Genomic DNA, 21,004 nt, shown 5'->3' with positions numbered 1-21,004 from the left:
CAGATGAGAAGGGGGGAGAAGAGCAGGTTGTGAAAAACAGCAGGTTTCTCCATTGCTCTGGGCGAGTCTCTAATGACTTCCAGACTGACTCTCGTACAGTCGCTGCATCTAGACTTGCAGCTATGGCACTCTACCCTGGCCTCACTCACTCTCTGCCAGGCCAACCACCCCCCAACCCCTCCTCACACAAAGAAACATGCACACACACACAAACACACTGCCCCCCCCCAAACCAAGCCCTCTGTCCTCTTAGAAAACTACAGGCGTTTCAGCCTGAGAGGCTGACCAAAAAGACACTGCTGCTTTCATCCCCTCCCCAGGGATTCGGCCTCAAAGCATCTCCACTCTAATGAAGACTTTGAAACGACGGCTGTCTTTTTTTTTAGTACGACTTTTGGTTTCGTCTCATGACTGCGTCCTCTGTGGCTCTGAATGCAAAAGGAAATCACATCGATCAAAACAAGACAAACTTTGTACATCTCCTAATTGGGCATGACAGGACTGTTTGAAGGCAGAACGACCTCTCGCGCTCGCTCATAAAACATCCCATTGTTTTCTCCAGCCTGGCTGTGGTTAGCCAAATAAATCTAATGGCCTGACAATCTCAGTCTGTTCGCCGACGACTACTTTTAGAGTGTGTTCGGAGGGATCAAACGCTACAGTAACATATTAGCATACCTTTGCTGTTACTAAAAGGAATGCCTTAAAAGCCAGCACAGCACGTTTTGCACTCGGAAACTGCACCTGTTGAACAGTGTTCGAGTCCAATTACATAATTTACACATTGCCTAAAAAACTATCTCTTGCACAGATGAAGATGAAGATGTTACGTTAACCAATTATGGGTTAGCATTTTTACAGATGAATAATATTCATGATTTGGCTCTCTTTTCATTTCATTGGTGGAATCTAACTACCGGTAAGTACATTTACTCAAGTGTCGTACATAAGTACAAGTTTGCTGTACTTGTACTTCACTTTTTCTACCTACTTTTACTTTTACATTTTGGAGACAAATATTGAACTTAAATTCAGCTTCATGTATTTGACAACTTTTGTAACTAGTTATGTTGCATATTTAGATTATTAATACAAATCAGATATAAATCAGCTAATAAATAATGACATACTATTATTGATTAAGTTACTAAGCAGCATATAAAATCAGCTCCAACTAGCATAATATACATTAACCTGAATTAAGCCATTCTACAAAAGGAGTACCACTAGATGCCACTAAATCCTACACACTGTTCCTTTAAGTAAATGTTGATGCTCATACTTTTGTCATTTTAGTTGAATAAGATTTTAAACACGTGACTTTTACCTGTAACAGAGTATTTTTACATTATAGTATTGTTACTTTTGCTTAAGTAAAACATCTGAGTACTTCTTCCACCACTGTTTAATTTCCCCTTATTCCCATCAGAGATGACGAGATTATTCCACATAGTTACACACAATTCATACTGTAGAATTAAAAAGGGCAAACTATCTGCTATGTGATGTGAAAAAGAAGTGTCCTAAACCCACTAGACTAGGGGTGCTTTAAATGATATAATACACATATAGAGATCTGCATAAACTGAGAAGCATTTCCTCTCCACACTGCAATTATCTTCCCTGAATGGTTTAAATGTCAGCCAAAGTTCACTGTGCTGTGAAAAGCACATGCAGCAGGATCATAACAATCAGGGTAGCCCACAGTGTCAGGATACAATATCTTGGACTCAATATTTTATATGTTTTTTTTAAGACTTACAAACATCAGGCTCCTCATCAGAGCCGTCCGGGCAGTCCTTCTCCCGATCGCAGCGCCAGCCCTTAGAGATGCACGTCACCCCATCTTTACACACGAACTGCTTCGGGCTGCAGGTCTTTGGAGCTGGAAAGAGACAAAGAAAAAAGTGAATTAATTAAAAGATTTCTGAGAAAAAAACAGCTCCTTTTGTGTCAGCGATCTTTATTTCTGAGGTCTCATTAGCAAGCGAGGTCTGTTGTGTTCAGAGTCAATAGTGGCCCTCACTGGCCCTAATTAGGTCCTGGAAAGTTGCTATTTGATGGAGGGGTTGGAGGGCGGATACACAAAAACCCAAACACACACATTCATGCAGGCTTTGCGTAAACTTGCTGCACCTAAATATCCAGGTCAGCGTTCCCAGGCCAACAGCAGTGATGCAACACGTCTGGAGGATATCAAAGAACATCTTGTTCTGTGAATTGCCCCCCCCCATCACCATCATCCATATCCCCTTCAATCCAACCTTCCAAAAAGAGAGAAAAAAACGGCCCACTCCAGCCGCAGCCAAATGGGGGAGCGTATTCAAGCCCACACAGTCCTCTCAGAACAGCAAATAAACACTTTGACAACATACATACACACACCCAAGCAACAAAGCTGAGTCACCCAGGGGCATTCGGGGGACGGAGTGTAGTTTGATACAACTTACTGCTGAGTGGGAAATATGTAGGAAAAAAAGCAGCGTGCATATTCTTTTAAAAAAAGGCAAGATAAAGAAATGTGCAGGATGTACATGAGTACATTATATTATGCTTGGGATTTTACAAACTCAATTTGAAAATGTAAGCCATGACCCAAGCTTCATAATGGTCTTTCATTCAGCAGGTCCTCAGCCATCATTGGAAAGTATAGCAAAGAAAAGAAAGTATTAATGGATTGGCCACTTCAACTGTGCCATTCATGTTGTCCTAGTTTCACAAACAAGCCTTTTATTTGCACGTCTTGCATGTTATGCTGCACTAAATAATTCAAATGTCAAACTTCTTTCCTAAAATCCTCTTGTAAAGCTGCGTTTCACACCAAACAGGTCTGTTTTAGTCATTACAAAACTCATTAAAGAAGTTTATTAATTAAACATCAGCCAAAGTAATAGTAAGTGATGTATTAGGGGCCAACAACTGCCTTCAAATACACACAATGAGAATTTGCTGTGGTTTATACCACTTTCATATTATGAGCCACGCAATCACGCCAGCCTCCCACTTGTAATTCTGAGTCAGAGATGTCGGGATTTACTGACAACAGCGATGTCTCCTACTTGATGAAAAGGCATGACTTGTCAACAAACTGTTGGCAGAATGGAGAATGGCTGTAAATGCACCAACGCTGGCAGTCACATATAATAATCCAATACTGACACATTGTTTGTGTCTGCATGGTTTCACTTGGTAACAAACTGCTACAAATATCCGACACAACCAAAGTAGCTCATTTAGGTTATTGGATGGTATATGGATAATTGCATTGGTATCATTAAAATCTTATATATTCCCATCACTAGCTCAGACAGTAAATTTATTGAGACTTTGGACACCAGAAGGAACTACCCTCCTCTTTTGGCTGAGGCTACCTCTTCACTCTAACAGCAGGTCATAGAAAAAGGATGAAAAGAGTAAAACTGAGACCTTATAATAGGATATTTGACCCCATGTCATGGTAATGTAGAGTTAATAGTATTAAAAAGAAGAATTACATTACACTTTTTTATCAGTTTTATTCATGAGGCTCTGCAGGACCATGTCATATTGTGGGTGTAAAGCAACAGAGGGCATCGGGACACTTAAGGACTAAAGCATCAGCTGAATAATAAACAAATCTAATGAAGTAGTTGCTTCCATAAAACAGTATTTCCTTCAAAACTATTATCCACTAAAGCCAAACAAACATTTTACCAGCTGACATTTAAAAGAGAGCAACAGGCAACCCCAAACTATGACTGGAATTCCCTCACTTATTTATCACCGGGTTGTTATTGAACTGTTTCTCTATCATCTCAGCTCATGTCTACACCTGGACAGGTCCTTTTTATACACACTCAACTTTCATTACCTCTGCCAATGAGGTAATGTTTTCGTCGGCGTTGGTCTGTTTGTCTGTCTGCAAAATAACTCAAAAAGTTCTGAACGGATTTTAATGAAATTTTCAGGAAAGTTTGATAATGGGACAAGGAACAGATGATAAAATTTTGGTGCTGATCGGTTGAAGCGAAGTGGATAAAATAATAAAATGGCAGGAAATCCGAGCTGCTTGGCGGAGGTCTGTGATCTCCGAGTGCTTTTCTAGTTTCTTTCTGTCATCATGCTGACTATCAAGTGTGATGTCTGGAATTTGTCATCATCTGCCCTGTAGCCTACAGATACTTTTCCAGCTGCTTAGGTCAGAGTATAAAGCACTGATTGGAAACATTAATGTTAGTGTAACCCCTTGATTATTTAGGCACATAGCATGACGAATAAGACAGAGGGGAAGCATGGGATAGACGAGGGATGGATGATGGGATGAAGCAGGATAAACAGGATGACTGTATTTACATTTAATGCTAGCCTCCAACTCCAGTGGTGAAGGGAATCTTGAAATGGAACTCAACCTAAATACCATGAATTCAACCTGACATACTGCTGCACACATTCACACACTCCCCAGTTATCCCCCTCTGTGTACCACTGTGATCGGTGTGTGTGTGTGTGTGTGTGTGTGTGTGTGCGTAGGGCATCTTTTTCTCTCTCAGAATTCACAAGGATTTGAATTATTCATGAGATGCAACCAGGCTTGTGTTAACGCGTTTCCTCTTTGCTCCTCATCCCTCTTCTTTCTTGCACATTTATTTGTTTGTTTGTTTGTATAGAGGTGTCAACACTGGCCCTAGCAGGTCGCTAGTTGCGGTGCGTCTGTGTATTGTTTATTTAGACGTGCCTTAACTCGACTTGCTGTTCACTTTGCTCCCAATAATGGCTGTGGGATGAGTGCACGCCCGCCTCAGCCTCAACCACGAGATGCTGCTGACAGAAACATATCGGGGACCAGAGGAAGTAGGTCAGGAGGTTAGCTAGCTGAGGGTGAAGGCAGTCAGCTATAAGGGTTACTGTACCACCAGCTCAGCTGTGATGGTTAGAGAGAAGCGAAGGGAGAGCAGACAACGCGCACGGTCAGAGCTGCCAATACAGTCGGCCTCAGGTCATCAAATCACAACAAGATATCTGAAAATATGCAGCAGTTATAAACATAACTGCATATATGGTGAATAATGGTTCATACCGCTTAGGGATAAGTTGTGAAAAATCTCTCCCTTGACACCATTTTCCATTGAAAGTTGTATTTCCTTGTGTTTCTCCTTGATTTTCACTTGTACAAAACAATAAAACTCAAACGCAGCGCAAACCACACCCGTGACCAGGTTGGCAAGCTCAGACAATGGGTGCATCTCTTCCTTTAATGGCATACACAGTTCCTCAGTGAAATGCCCAGTTACATCCAGCCCTGTCGGTTTTAAAATGAAACGTCTGACAAACATCCACAGCTGTTGTGCATTTACACTGAGTACAGATCGGTCTGATAACAGTTCATAAGCGTATTTTACTGCTCAGACACTGAATGCATGTGCCATTTATGTTCCAGAGTGTATTCATCTGTTGCATCTGTATTTATTTATATTAAGTTACGTGATACCTATTGATCCACCACAACCTCCTTCTTTCATAGGCGTTGTTGCTCTTTGACTTTCTGACAATTATTCTCAGAGAATTCAGGATGTAAATTAATGACTTTGTAATCTCAGAGAATGAATGAATACTACCCCCCTTCCCCCAGCTCAATTTCTTTAAATGATAAAAAGCTTTTAAACTGATTAAAGCTGTTTATGGTGTCTTTCTTTCTTTATTAATCAGGCCTACATTTAACACAGATCCAATAAAACTTGATCAGCAAAAAATAAAATCTAAAATTTGGAGTAATGAATACCTATATAGTGCAATGCACACCAACAATATACCTGAAATGTGCCATTTTCTTGCTCCTTTGTCTTTATGATAACCTTGCTTTGGGTTGGTGGCATTGAGGTATTGCATAAGGCATGTAAAGGTTTACTGCGTTTCCATGTCAAGCTGAATAAAACCAATTGGTCTCTGCACACTTGACAACCATTTTAATGTTATTTTAACATTTCTGTCTGCTTGACAGACTCAGGATTTATCTGATTAAAAATATCCAAGTAAAGACAGCCAGTCAGTTCAGAGCAAAACATGTTTTTGGCATGAGTTATCTGTCTCACAGTTTTGTGAACTGGTGCACAATACAGCAGGTCTTAACAGGTTTGTCTTTTGTTTGGAAAGGAAATGATGCAGGGAGGAAGAGGATGAAGCCAAATAAAGATGGTAAACAGATGAATATGACACAGGATGACATAAGAGAAAACGCTGGATGAACTGCAGCCATGAGAGCAAATGGAGAGGCGGGGAGTGAACCAGAAGTCAAAGGGGGGCAGGGCTCTCACAGCTGGGGGCAGGCCTGAAGATCTGAGAACAGACTGAGCTGGGCCAGGATACTGAGATGGGATGGAGGAATGTCACACATGCTATCAATGAGCTGCCTGTGTGTTTACCAAAGTGGTGGCTGAGTGAAAATGCTTTGGGTCATCGCCATTTGGACCGGATTACAAATCCACTGCCCTCTGCCCCTGCCGCTGTCTGATGGTCCTCCAAGATGAGCTCAGTCTGGTTGGGAGGAAGAGCCTTCTCCTAAGGCAAACACAAGCCTCGCCCCCAGCCACAGCCCCATTTCCTCCGACACCCACAGCAGAGCTATAAATAAGTTGGCGGCCTGCCCTCTGAGATCAACCAGGGCACTACAAAGCTCCAGCAGACACTGAGACTACCGCCTCATCACGCACCACTCAGCAGCGGTTGAGGTGAAGGCGGACTTAAAGTACCGTCAGCAGTGGTGCTGAAAGGGAGCTCAAGCAGTATGGAATCCAGTCTTCAAAGCTGGCTGTGTGTATCACACCTTTAACTGGACAGCCACAAATCAAGTGCCCTTGAGTGAGCCAATCTTCACCAGCCCCACAACTGCTGTTCTCTAACTTTTCTAGTGCTCTGACAGCAGAGGCAGACACAGTCACAATTAGAATTTTAGAGACCAGTTAATATATGCAAACTTGCAAGCCTTGGTAATCTTTCAGCCAAGTATAATAGTATCTTCCAGTCAGAAGTTCCCAATCAAAAAGTTAAACTGAAACCACCTGAAATCGGATTTCCACTCAGAAAGTCGGAAGAACCTCATCAACCCTGACCTCAAAATCCATTATGGCTGCTCTACACATCAACAGCAGTAAACACTGGAGTAACATATTGTTCGTTAGCCTTTATGTCTTATTTGTGTCACATTAAAGTTTTAACTAATGTCAGCCTTGTGGCGGTAGAAGAGGAAAGGTCTAAGAATCATCTGACTTCTACAATTCATCCACTGGAAACCATGAATGTCATAATCATATACGTGAAAACTTTGACCTACTGATGGTGCTAGAGGAAATGTCTGGGGATCACCAGTCATTAGAACTCATCCAAGGGGTACCATACATGTGCACCAAATTTCATAGCAGTCCATCCAATACTTGCTGAGATATTTTACTGAAGACCAAACATGTCAACCTGCTGGTGAGATTAGATAATGAGTCAGAGGATCATCAAAATCTGTATGATTCATCCTGTGGGGACCATGAATGTTCAAATTTAATAGCAATCCAACCAATAGTTATTAAAATATTTCAGTCTGGGCCACAGTTATGGACACACAGATAGACACTGCAATGCTGCTAGCATTGAGGAAAAAAAGCTCATTGTAATTCTTTTGCAGAATACTGCGCACTATGGATGGTTATCTTCAGTTTAGATCTGTTAAACAAATCTTGTTTCATAACCCTGGAATCTACCTGGCTGTGTGAGATAACAGACTTGGGTTTCCCCTGTATTGTTTAAAACATCGTCACTCACACGCACACACACACGCGCGCGCGCACACACCTTGTATAGGTCAGTATGACTGTTAAAGACTGAGAGGGACAACGGTGAAGAGAAATACAACATAAGCATGGAAAGTTATTTGGGCATACATAAATTTAAAGCTTTTCCATGAGAGCAGCTGCATTCCTTTACTACATAGCACAAAGACAATAAATGCATCAGAATAAATCATCTCAGATTTTAGGAGGTGATCCTTTGTAACAGGGAATGACTCACAAAAAACAATTGAGGATAATAAAGGACGCAGGCCGCACAAAAGCACCGGGTCAGGTGGGTGTGTCGGCTGAAGTAAGTGCATGGTGAAGTTAATCAAAATGCTTAGAGACCATTGCAATGTCTACGGGGAAAGACTCATGTAGTTTAGTCTACTGAAGATAGTGTGTACTCACGCAAATAACACACTGTTTCTCAAGGGGAAAAGATGTTCCTGCTATCCCAAATACTCTTCACTATTAGACATGATAAAGCTTCGTTATCTTTTCAAATATTTAGGAAAGGGAGCTTTTTATGAGGGCAAGATAAACAACCTGAATTGTGTGTAATCCATCTCGACACTGACGCCCACTTGGCCAAATCTATATACGCACTTTATCTTTTCAGAGGGCCACAGACTAGAATAACACAGCAGCGTGACCAGCTCAACATTGACTCATAGCTAAATATCTTAAATGGGACAGAGTGAAACATCAGAAATGCCGCAGGATATTAATGATTAACAACTCAGAAAAGTCCACAAAGAATATCAAGTGAGAAATGTTTTTTAATATTTTGTGTTCAGGCCTGATTTAATAACTTGGCAAGTAATGAGACAGCAAACATCCACAACAAAGCAAAAATAAAAGATGTAAAGGGAGAGAGTGATACAGAGCAGAAAGACAGAGGCAGGGGTCTATTTTGTTGACCTCTGAGCTGACCTGAGAGGGTTCTACTGAGGGCCATGAAACGAGGGAAGAGTCTATATTAGACTGTTTGGCTGCGGCCTGCCACCTCCTCATCCTCCTCCACAGCTCAGGCACAAACGCTTCAGGAGTTTGTATTGGAAGAGAGTGAGAAGAAGGAAGAGGGAGGGGGAAAAAAACTTTTCCAATTTGTCATGTTACAAAACAGAGAAAAAGAGGCCCCAGCTGCGCCTCTTAAATAAACCTTTCCGGCAGGGTTTGGAGGAGCTGGAAGTCGAGTCAGGAGTGAACAAACTGAACAAAAGTTCAGACAGAATTTGGATGTGATTACCTCAGAGAATGGACGACAAAGCGTATTCATGCTTACAAAGCAGTCACCATTATTGTATCAATATTTTGAAAGATAACAAGTAAAGGTTTGGGGATGTGTCTGTCATCCTCTGGATGATTAATGAATGTTTAATTTAATCACGTTTTCATGAGATGTTTTGTGTGTTTCTAGAACCGTCTATGTGCTCACAAGTCTACGTAAGTGTGTGTTATGCATGCACTTAGAGCTGAGGAGAATTAACATCAGGAATGTGCTCATGTCTGGTGATAGCTGCCAAGTAAAATGGGGCTCCGTCATGCAGGACGACGCAGCCCTGCCTGAAACTGTTTTTTTATTTTACAGGTCAGATCTGAGCACAAACACAGTCAATCTACACACGCCTCTGTGGTAGTGAGAGGTAGAGCCTATTGAGCCAAGCAGAGTAATCAAATGTGAACTTAATTAAAAGCTATTTGGATGTCTGGCTGAGATTTCACCATGTCTCAACCCCTGAGTGGTAATCAACCACGACTGCTATTTGTACTAGAGGCAGTGTTGGAGCTCAGAGGGAGGAGATCTGCGACCTCCACCACTTCCACATAAGGATTAAATCGAATTTAGCAGCAAAGTTGGGGACGAAGCAGAAAACCACAAGGTGTGATCCGCCATTATCAAACCAGTCAGTTTAGACAAATCCCTTTGCCACACCACCGCCACAGCATACTCTGTACGTAGCTGCACGGGGAGAAAAATGACAATTAAGCCTACTTAGTATGCTGCCGAGGGAAACATATTAAAGAAGATTATATGAAATTCTTTAGTGCCTTTTCATAAGACCAGTACAAGCTTCAAGCCTCAGTGTGCATGAGCTTCATGGAATGAGACGAGATTCTCTAGAATGTTCTCTCACATTAACTATCCATGTGATGAAGTAACCTGAGCACTGCTAATGACACCTGATGAGAAGGGGGCCTGACCATGACTCTGTGATGATGAAATCTTGAACAAGACATTTGTTGAGGAACACAATAAACACTAAGAAACAAGATGATCAATACCACCCTCATCTGCAGCGGTTAGCTTAGCATAAAGACTGGAAACGGGGGGACAGCCTATCTCTGGCCAAAGGTATCACAATCTGCCTACCAGCACCATTAAAGATAATACTAATAGTAATAATAATAACAATACATTATACTTATATAGCGCTTTTCATGACACTCAAATACGTTGTTTAGTCTGTACAGAAACCAAAGCGTTCCTGATGGGTAATATACTGGACATTTTTTTGGCTGCTTGCAGTTGCCAGGAAACCAGGAAGGAAGTTACTGCTCCAGGTCAAAAATAGTCTGGCCCATCAATCTCTATTAAAACAGTGTCCTCTTTTTTTGTACAGATTAAACAACATATAACATGATTAGGGATCTTTAGAGTACTCTCTATAAACATATCTGCAAATAATTACAGAACCTGTGGGCAACAGAATAAGATTTTGGTAACAGAAGCATCCTGGTTTCCGTTTGTAGTCCATTTGTAGTTCAAATAGTATTGGCCAATCATGTTTGAGGGGGTTTTGATTGCATGTGGATAAACCGTCCATGTGAAGAGGCAGAACGCATTGCATGAAACGCAATCTCGGAACCCAACAGCTATCATCTCTCAACGATTTAGCTTTTAATTAGCTTTTCCTAATTTATCCTCATTCATACACAGTTATCTGCTAATAGAGATAAGACAAAATGTTGTCTAGACCTGGATCGACTTCATTCTCACGTCTCAAGTTGCTGATCAGGTTGTTAACAATGACAGGAACACTGAAGAGGAAACCTTGACCTGCATATACCATATCAGGATATCCACTGGATACACCAGAACCTCCTGACATATTGTCCATTGTCCCCAGAGGCTATATCATCATACGATACGATAGCCGATGGTTTCCAAGATTGCCTTTAGAAGAGCCAATAGGCAGATTTTGTTACCATCACCCGACCCCTCGGAGCCTGACGGAAATTTTTGCTCAGGTTCGGTTCGGGTTTGGCCCATTTGTCATGCTGCTCTGTTGTGCTATGGCCTATTCAAGTGCTGGAATTTGTTATTTAGGAGCCTAAACGCCTAAACACAACACAGGCCAATAGTTACATTTCAGGCAGGAGGCAGTAAATATTCAGACTGAGCTAATGAAAATGAAGGCCGCTAGATAAAACTTGCTATCAGGGATGTTTAATAGCTCCGAAAACCATGCAGGGAAATCAGTGGTATGGAGGCATTTCACCAGGACTCGGGTCGGGTTTGGCCAGGAAAATGCGGCCCAAGCTGCGCTCTACCATCAACCAGCCAGGCTAACTGTTTCCTCTGCTTCCAGACTTTGTGCTAAGCTAAGCTAACCAGCAGCTGGTTGTAGCATGCCATTTAATAGACAGTTGTGAGAGGGGTATCAGAAAGCAAATAATTTTATTCCCCAAAATGTCAAACTATTTCTTTAAGGCATTTTAGTGATCTTTATAGCCAGTTCAGTCAACTCAGCATGCAAACACACGGGTAGAGATCCACCATTCACTGTGTTCAAAGTGCCTCATCATCTCCAAACAATAAAAAAAGATGTGACGTTGAGGGTTATTTGTTAAATATGTTCAGTGTAGCATCGGTGTTAGTGTGTGTAGGGTAATAATTGTCGAGCGAACAGTTGCCCATTCTCTTCCCAGAAGCACACAATGCACACAATCAGAGAGGTCATACTGCCTACACACATGCAGTTGAGTATGGGAAATCCTCCACAGTAAATGTGAGGATCGCTTGATGCACAATACTCTGAATTATATTCATAGAGATTTACTGGATGCAATATCACCTTAATGTTTGTCAGGTGTTTTCCACAATCATCTCTCGCTCATGTTGTGTTTTTGCTCAGGCGGGAGGCAGAAATAATGATTGTGGGTCCATGTGAGGGGATTTCTGCCACTAAGTGAAGGGTGAATGCCTGCTTGAGGGATTAGTGTTACAATTAGGCTTATGTTAAAGTTATGGTTGGGTACTTTGTGTTTAGGATTAGAAGTTTGGGAGTAAATCTAAATCACGTTTGCATGAATAGCGACCTTGGTGCTGAGCGTGTGCGTCGCTGAAGATGTTCTGTTTGCCTGAGTAACATATCTGAAAATGTCAGTTATGGCGACTCCTGTCAGGGGTGTGCTGCAAAAGAATGAAGTCTGTTTGTTGGCTTCAATTTTCTTCCGACAGGGAATGGATTCACAAGTCGTCTACAATGGGTGTGATTCTGCTCTGTCACACTTTTGTCCCAGAAAAAAAATGGATGTCTTTAGAAAAAAAAAACCTGTAGCAGAGGCTTAAATGGATGTGAATGAATGTATTTGTTGTGTGGGCTGATGCTGAAAATAGACTGTATTCTATCTGGCAGAGGAACCAAGATTGGTAACATTTTATGAACAAAAAAAAAAAAATGACAATTTTTATCTGGAGCTGGAGTTGAAACTAAACAATGTTTGTGACAGGCAGAGTAATATGACGCTTTGGATTTATATTGTGCATAAATGATTTAAATAGATAGGTTCAATCTTTGGCAGCAACAACATGCGATATAGCCTCCATTGTGCACTGAACAACACACACACAGTCCTTTCAGACTGACACAGAGCAGCAAGTTAAGCCTATGTATGCTGTTGGTGTGAACGGGTCAACGCAAGTCATCCGACCTGACCCTGACACTGCCTGGCCTCTGCGCTAAAGGGTGATCATGGGTTCCTGTTACTTACATATAGAAAAGAGAAAGGAAAAGAAAGAAATACAATAAAGATGCATATTTTTTATGTCAAGTATAAAAACAACACTGCAAATGTGACAAGCCCCTTAAAGCTGATGGAATTACACTATATCAAAGTTTCAGCAGTGATGTGTACAAAACTGTAGTTGCTATTCAAGTCATGTGGGAAAAAATGACCACAAACAGACATTAAACTACATAAAGACGCTTGTCTACAAAGAGATGCAAAACCAGCACAAAGTTGCTGTGTCTTGCTCCTATGTAGGAGAGGTGGTGGGGCCTTTTGCATATCTGTACCCAAGGGCCCACTGTCTCATAATCTGCCCATGATCACATTCATACCTACGTATATTACATAGCCATGTGAAGGACTGCTGCTCATTTATAATGGCTTCATCTCAAATGAAGTTTCTTATGACACATAGAACTTTCACTCATTCATACACACTCTAACTCACGCTGATACAAATGTATCTGCTGAATTATCAGGGGAGTATCATCTCTCTCACTCTGCTCTCATCTGCTCTGACACCATAAAGTACAATGTCTGTTGCTTCCACTGCGGGCAATATATCAGGAAAAAATGTATGGCTTTAATATTAAAGCGCTTTTCACATAAAACTAAAGTGAGCTACAGCTATAAAGCAAAGTGATGGTTTTCTCCGCACTTGGACTTACAATAAGTTAAACAAAGAAGCTACAGGACAACACATTAGTGTTCTGGACTTCAGATTTAAAGCTGCAAAAAGCACAGCCCAGTCACCAGAGAAAAATGTTGGCATTATACGTTTCTGCAAATAACGAATATTTTACATTTCTACGTTTCATACGTATCATATTAACATTTCCAAAGTGATGTATTATATGAGCTGACTCCATCATTTGGTGTTGGAGGATATGGTGGATGTTGTGTCACTTAGGCAAGACACCTGCCAAGCTGCAGACCACTGTTGGAGACAAACAACAAAAACTGCTGTGATTTAGCGTCCCAGCCCTGTCTCTCCAGCAGCCTGTCAGGCAGTTTTTGGAGAGTTTTGTAGCCACGCCTTGCTGGTTTTCTAGCTGGGATAGTGGCATGAAAGCGGTTGTTGAGACATCGCTGTGTTTGCCATATTAACTAAAAAGGTGATAATATGTTGATGTAATATACCCAGCTGGTTCAGCTGCCCCAAAGTGGCCAAAAAAACCCCAGTTACTACAGGTTGAGAGCTGAAATTTGCACATTTCTGCCTTTAGTATTGTTTTTTGTATGCGTGAGTCAACTGCTGTTTGGTACACAATGACAATGTCATCAGCTGACCAGATACCATAACCCTAATTGAGGTAGCTATATTTTTTAACTTATTAATAAAGTTGGACAACTGTTACACTGCCAACTAAAGAGACATGCCCCAACAAATTTCATCAACATTTTTAAACAGCTGAGTATGGAAAGCTCTTATCGAGGTTTCACCGCACTGGACCACCAAGACAAACGTAATATTGACCCTGAATTAAAACCCGGGTTTTCTGTTCTCTCTCATTAGAAGCACTTTGTATTATTCGATTCGATATTATTGTATATTCAGTGCACTTGTTTCTTATCCCCATATAACACAGAAAGGAATATGGCAAAATGGCATCTCTTCCTTGGTATTAACTGAGCAATGTTTAACCTTTAGTCATCATCCAGGAGGGATTTCTGTCATTTTGTCCCAAGAGAAATAGTAACCACTGAATCAGACAGATTTTCCAGCCAATACAGCCTCCACCTCAGCATTTGGTCTTGGCTATAAATCAAAGAATTCTGGCAGGTAGTGCTTTGCACTTTCCAAGCCTGCGTTCACCAGTGGTTTTTTGCCTTATCCTTACCTTTATGTATTGATAGCTGTGGTGTCAAGAGTTGCTGCCTAATGTATTGTGAATATACATGTGCGTGTTCATGATATCCTCCAGCAAGTTTCTGCTCATATTCTTTCAGTGGGCCTCCTGAGGCCGTGTTCTATCTCCCATCCTTAAATAGCTCCTTCTAGATAGTGTTTCTCAATCACTGGGTCACAACTCTAAAGTGGGTCATAGGGCGGTTCTGACAAGCCTGGCCACATGTACCCAGAGCACTTTGGCGGTACTAAATGTCAGCTCTTGAAAGCCTTCCGCACTGTTTTCAGGCAATTATTAAAAAAAAAAAAAAAAAAGTCTCTTTTGTTGATCCTTTCTAATTTGGGAGTTGGGAGCAGGGTGGGAAATTCTTCTTTTAAATTGTGAGCATCCAGCCACTAAGAGATAAATGCCACTCTATAGTAAGTCATTATTTAGTGTCTAAAATTCTACCAGCCACTTTCTCATAACTGGTGTTAATTTCCCTCCCTGATTGGGAACATCTTACACTGCCAGTTAAAAAAAAAATAGTCCAACATTTTTAGAAATATGTCAGAGGATCAAAACCAGTCTCATATCTGTCTATTCAGTGTGAGTCTGGAGCCAAGAGACACTTAGCTTAGCTTAGGGAAATGGCTAGCTCTGTTCGAAGGTAACAAATCCACCTGCAAGCATCTCTAAGGCTCACTGAATAACATGTTGTATTTATTTGTTTTATCTGCAAAAAAAAAAAAAAAAAAGAATTAAAACAATTCGTAAAAGGTAACGCGCACCTGGCCGTCAAGCAGGTTGCAGTGACATCAGATGGACATTATCATCATTCAGGGGGGATTCAGTGTCAAATTTCAGTGTCAATTCACAAAAGATTTAAGTAGCCTCTGCTGCTGTTGCTATGCTACTGCGATAGCAGATACTTCATCAGTTTCAAACAAAAGATTTTTGCCGAGCACAATCAGAAGAACAGCTTGAAAATCCATGATGATAAGTAGCTGGCTACCAACAGCCATTGCACAGTGTGATAGTAAACAGTGCTAAAGAGGGCGCTGCTTTAGAGCGTCATTGACTCGATAAGGGAATCTTCAGCTTAAGACACACATCCAAGTGGGTAACCCTGTTGGAGATGCAAAGCCCTGCCACACTGGGCCACCACGCAGAGTCAAACCAAGTCAAACCAAGCCCGCATGAGTGTACGGAAAAGGGCTACAAGATTGTCCTCTGGTTGCCTTAGAGGTGCTTATAAGGGAATGTGACACCAAGCCAATGGTAGGCCGTCATACATTGTTTGGTAATCAGTGAGCGTCTGTCGCCCCAGTCTTTGCGGTGTGTTCCACACCGTTCGCCCTTGTTGGCCATTGTCAGTCTATTCTCAGATGATTCAGCATGTTGGATCAGCTTCAGAGACAGCGCAGCAAGCAATGGAGGAGCAACTGATCATTCTTGTCCAGGGATTCCTAGAGTTATATGACCTGTCTACGTTGTACTACTTTGACTCCAACAGAAGGAACAATGCCTGGAGAATTATCAGCTCGGAGCTTGGGATAACTGGTGAGCATGATGATACACTATTTTTATGGCTAACGGTAACTTTTTTACTCCCCCTGTGAGAGACAGGCGGTTTTGGTTGCTTAGTAACAGCAGGCGCGACAGTAACGCAACCTCCGAAGCGCCTTGGATAAAAGGATGGAAACAGCACAGCTGGCATTTTCCACACGCTTTTAGACGCTACATCTGAACGGGGCCTTAATATGCTAACTGGCTAACTAGCATCATGGCAGTCTTCCAGTTTCCCTATTTGAATAATGATTATAAACTACCGCCATTTGCTGGCATGGACAGTTACTTGCTCTCACGCAGGTGACGTGAGGTGATGCAACAGTCCGCTTTCTTAACCGCTAGTTCTTTGATGTCTGTTTGGTGTGTCTGGGCCTTTCTAGTCTTTATGCCAAGATAAGCTAACTGGCTGCTAACAGGCTGGCAAGAAAGTGAATCAACATATCTCCAAAACTATCCCTTTAAGGCTCAAAATGCAGTGTTCTATTGCATTAAATATAAAAAGAAGAAATGAGGGGAGCAGTTAACAATGCTGCAAGGACCTTCATAAACAGATAAATTTACTGTGACCATTATAAATGAATACCTCCAGGGCACAAAGATCTCACATCAGGTGTGACGCAGTTGTATTGTCAGTTATGTGCCAGTTGGAAGTCTATGGCTACAGCAGCACAGAATTTCATTATGACTGTTCAGCCACATAAACCATCGGTGCAATAATGAGAGTGAACTTTACTTAGCCTCTGAGTTGTTTTCCCCAGGAAAAGCTGCTGACCAGAGTACTGGATTTTATATCTGCTCAGTTATGCAGTCGTGGCTGGTTTTCGCTGTGTCATATAACGCATTTAGGCAGTAACCAACACTCTTTTAGTTATGCATGATCTGAACCACATATTTATAGCAGTGTTAAATATACTCTTCCTCTGTTATTTGCATTATCTGCTTTTCTACATGCACTTTCAAATGCTTGTGTGACATAAGGCCAATAGTGATAAGGACCTCACAAATGCACTCTGTTTTTCCATATTGCCCTGAGTTGTCAGTAAACAATAAAGTGGTAACCTTTTGGCCATGTGGATGTCATTGTGATGGCAGTATCACCCCAATAAGAGCCAAATGCTGGCCCAGGTCTAAGGCCTCTAACAAATGTTAGAGCAGAAGAGTCCACAGGGGGAAAGTGCCAGGAGAAGCACTGGATGGTGAGTTAATTAAGAAGAGAGGAGCCTGTGCTACTAAATGAATTAACATCTAAGGGAGGAAAAATAAGGAGACGTGAAATGAGGAATGACGCATTTCAGATAGGGAAGGCTCACTTCAAAAACATTTAAATGGAAGTCTAACTGAAAAAAATAGAAATGACTCAAGTCAGAATTCCAGCTGTCCTCTGTGACAAGATGTCAAACACATTTCTCCATTTTTATTTTCATAGGAAACATCACATAAAGCCTCAGGGGACAGCACCGTCCATTTCTGAGGACCACTGATCCCTTTTTGAGGCAACATTACAGTACTTTCATGAGGTGAAACGATGCAAATTCTTTCATTAGGGCCTTTTCTACAGGGCCCCCAATTAGCAGCGCCTTCTGAACAATTTGAGACTGTTCTTGGAGGTCTCCTCTGGGAGACAAAGAGCAGTTTAGACCCAATTAAACACAGGGTTTGTTGGTGGCCCGGGGTCTTTGCTCTGGCTACAGTACATAGACAGTGAGAGAAAATCTTTAGAGGTCTAGAAAATGGAAAAAGACAAGTTCCAGGCAAGTCTGGAAAAAAAACTTTACTACTAACATATGTGGTTCAAAGGGCCTTAAAAATTAAAGAGGCAATCAAAGAGGTCAAAAAAGCAATTTAGCTTTGCTTGAAAGGGAGTAGCATGCAGTCTGGCTTCCTACAGTGACATGTCAGCTATGGTCTGCTGAGGTTGGCTTCAAATTCAGGGTGTTGCAATTACAGGCAACCAGGAAAAATCAGAGTAATAGGATAAATCTCACATTCAGTCTGGCTGATTAATACACATTTCAATGTGTTTCCTTGAAAGGCTCTGTCAAGCACAGCAGCCTCTGCATCCCACTGAGTTTTCAAGTAAAGCTAAGGTTTGGTGATCTCCTCTGGTGTACTGCACAAGGCTGACTCATCAAATCAAGGCATTAAGACTGAGAGGGAGGAAAATTTCACTGAAACAATAACAGTGCGTCGAGGCAGAAACTGTTTGTTTATAGGCAGCGTTTCTCAGCTGTTGCTGTCGACCGAAGGAGGAGCGAGAAAACTGCAGGTGATTGCAGGCTATCCAAGTTGATCTTCAAGGTGGTAATTTATGTGGATTTTGCTCCCTAAGAAGCTCACAGCACTGGATTGCCAAGTGCAATGAGATGACTTCAAAGGCAGAGGGATGCTTTTATGGCTCGACGATGAATCTCACAAGATGCGGCCTGTGGTTTGAGTCAGTCATGCGTGTTAAAGTCCTACAGGATTTAATGCAATGTTAAATTTAGAACACTGATTATCTTTACAGCAACTGGTGCTCCTTCTTGGAGGCAGCTTTACTGCAGTGAAAAGTTATCTAAAAATATTCAGACATCCCCAAGATGAATGAGAAGCAGCAGATCTCTGCGAACAAAAAAAACAAACTCACATTCCCTTTTCACCTGCAAAGAATTTAACAAATCTGTCTGCACTAACTCCCCTTTGATGACGCCCTTTTCCTTTCCTTACCAAACAGAGGAGCGCGTGAGTGGGACTGACTGTGAGGCTTAATAGTTTCCAGAAGTTGTTCCAGCCTGAGAAGGTGTGTGTTCGCAGGGTCGTAGGGGGGAGCTGTTTTGAACTCTTCGCTATTTGCCTGCAGATCACAATGTGACTGTCGGCATTCAGGGGTTCCCAGCCTGTGTGATAAGCTGAACAATCATACTGATACACAACAGTGACGCAGTGCTACTCATGCCTGTCAATAGCAGCACGAAACATCTGAGCTTTTAGAGGAAAAACTAACTGGGATGATTGCATATAATCTACTCATAGAATCAGCCACATACACTTTCCGATATCATATCAAAACCACACACAAATCTGATTCCTCTTAGGAGCAACAGAAACAAGGTTGTAGGTTTCAACATCGACAACACACACATATGAAACAGGGGGTCTTCTGCCACAAAATTTTGAGCATCAAACACTTAATTTCCTGCATTCTGGTGATTTTCGTGCACCATTTTGTGCCTTTTCTGCACCAATGTATGATATCAATGTCTTTAATTTTGCTGCTGCCATGTTTGAGGGACACAAATGCACATGCTCTACATATTTAGGGGGCTGTGACCCCTGTGCCCCCCCCTTTAATCCACACCTATGTATAGAAAATGACAGTGTTGTTGGACTTAAAGAATAGTATGACTGCTGTCATCACACCAGCACTCAGTAAGATCTGTTGAGATCTGAACGTGAACTGACAGATCAGATACACTCCAGCTCTCCGCAGAATGCTCCAAAGCTGACATATTAACAGACATGACACCATGATCATGGGTTTGTGTCTGATTGCTGCAAGAAGAAAGAAGAGGCATCGATCTGTAAAACAAGTGGTTGAAGCGGGTATTTGGGGCCTTTGCTACAATTTCCATCAGTGACTGTCCGTGTGAATGTGTGAGAGCGCCTGTATCCAGCGGAGGGCAGGAGGAAATGTGCGATCGCCGCTGTGACATTGCAATATTCACATGTGGCACTGGGAGACAGAAACAAAAGACCGCTTTAATTGTCTCGCCTCGGTTTCATCCCCTCCACGTTGCTCCACTCAGCCGAGCAGTCATTCCTCCAGGGCACAGTCTACTCTCCTCACACAAGCAGACACAAAACACCACAGACCCTGTCATAACCAGCATGCAAACACTTAGATTGAGTTTTTTTTCCTCCTCCTGAGCATTTAATACAAGACTGCTGAAACCAGCTCTGCTTACCATCTACAGCCCTTGCCGGAGCGAATACTTCCAAACTGTGCAACAATCCCAAGAAAAGCAATCCTGTTGCCAACATGTTGGCCACGGTGCGCAACATTGTAGCCTATCTTGAAAGAATATTAGTCATCAATCGTCTCTTGGTGCTGTCAAAAGCTGGAGGTTGCAGACAGGCGACGACGTGTAAACCGTGCCCAGGCGGTGATGCTCCACACTGGAAATCCGCTTTGTGAGTGCGCAATGAAGCTGACAGGGATGCTGCCGTCTGCCCGCTCGGAGAATATTTTTTTTGCAGACTGTCAAAGCAGGAAAAAAAATAAAAGAAAGCCGAGGCTTCTCCCAGCCCGGGGTTGTTTAGGGGCTCCTTGGATGCATGGACAGCCCTGCCACAAAGGCTAGCAGGCTGAACTGAGCATCAAGCTAGCCTGGCTTACAGTCGAGAGATGAAGACAGAGGAGCTGGCGCCTCTAATCATGCAATTGTCCGTCTTTTGTTCTCCCTGCCCCAGTGGAAGAAGCCGCAGGAGGATATAAAGTAGTAGATCAAATGTTCTCTCTCTCCTCCCCACCACCTCTGCTGCTGCTGGCCGCAGATTGAGCCTGAAGCCTGGAGCTCAGTCAGTCAGTGGTCTGAGTGACGTCGCAGCAGCAGCAGCTCTGCTGGCCCTCCCCTTTCTCTCCCTCTTTGCCTCTCTGTCTCTCTCCCTACAGCACCCGACACCCCACCATCCACCTCCATCACATCACACACTGTCCTGTAAACTCACTGCAACAGTGTCTCAGTCCCTGCTTAATTTATGAAGTGCGTGTGCCATCATGTATTCATACTTCTTCCATTGTCTGTTAACTTG

The 21,004-nt window shown here is 42.3% G+C and overlaps 1 protein-coding gene across 1 annotated transcript in view; it reads right to left on the bottom strand.

Moving 5' to 3' along the window:
- lrp1aa (low density lipoprotein receptor-related protein 1Aa) overlaps nucleotides 1-20,767 on the bottom strand; it is a 120,690-nt gene extending 99,923 nt beyond the window's left edge. Inside the window, exons 1-2 of the mRNA XM_049581894.1 lie at nucleotides 20,158-20,767; nucleotides 1,763-1,885 (exon numbers count right to left, since the gene is read on the bottom strand). Coding sequence (XP_049437851.1) covers nucleotides 1,763-1,885; nucleotides 20,158-20,254 — 220 coding nt within the window. The 5' untranslated portion in view covers nucleotides 20,255-20,767. The remainder of the gene's footprint in view (nucleotides 1-1,762; nucleotides 1,886-20,157) is intronic.
- Nucleotides 20,768-21,004: the final 237 nt, after the last annotated feature.

The sequence above is a fragment of the Epinephelus fuscoguttatus genome, linkage group LG1 (assembly GCF_011397635.1).
Source record: "Epinephelus fuscoguttatus linkage group LG1, E.fuscoguttatus.final_Chr_v1".
Taxonomy (NCBI): domain Eukaryota; kingdom Metazoa; phylum Chordata; class Actinopteri; order Perciformes; family Serranidae; genus Epinephelus; species Epinephelus fuscoguttatus.
Note: the sequence above shows the minus strand (reverse complement) of the source record. Positions and strands in the feature narration are given on the sequence as shown.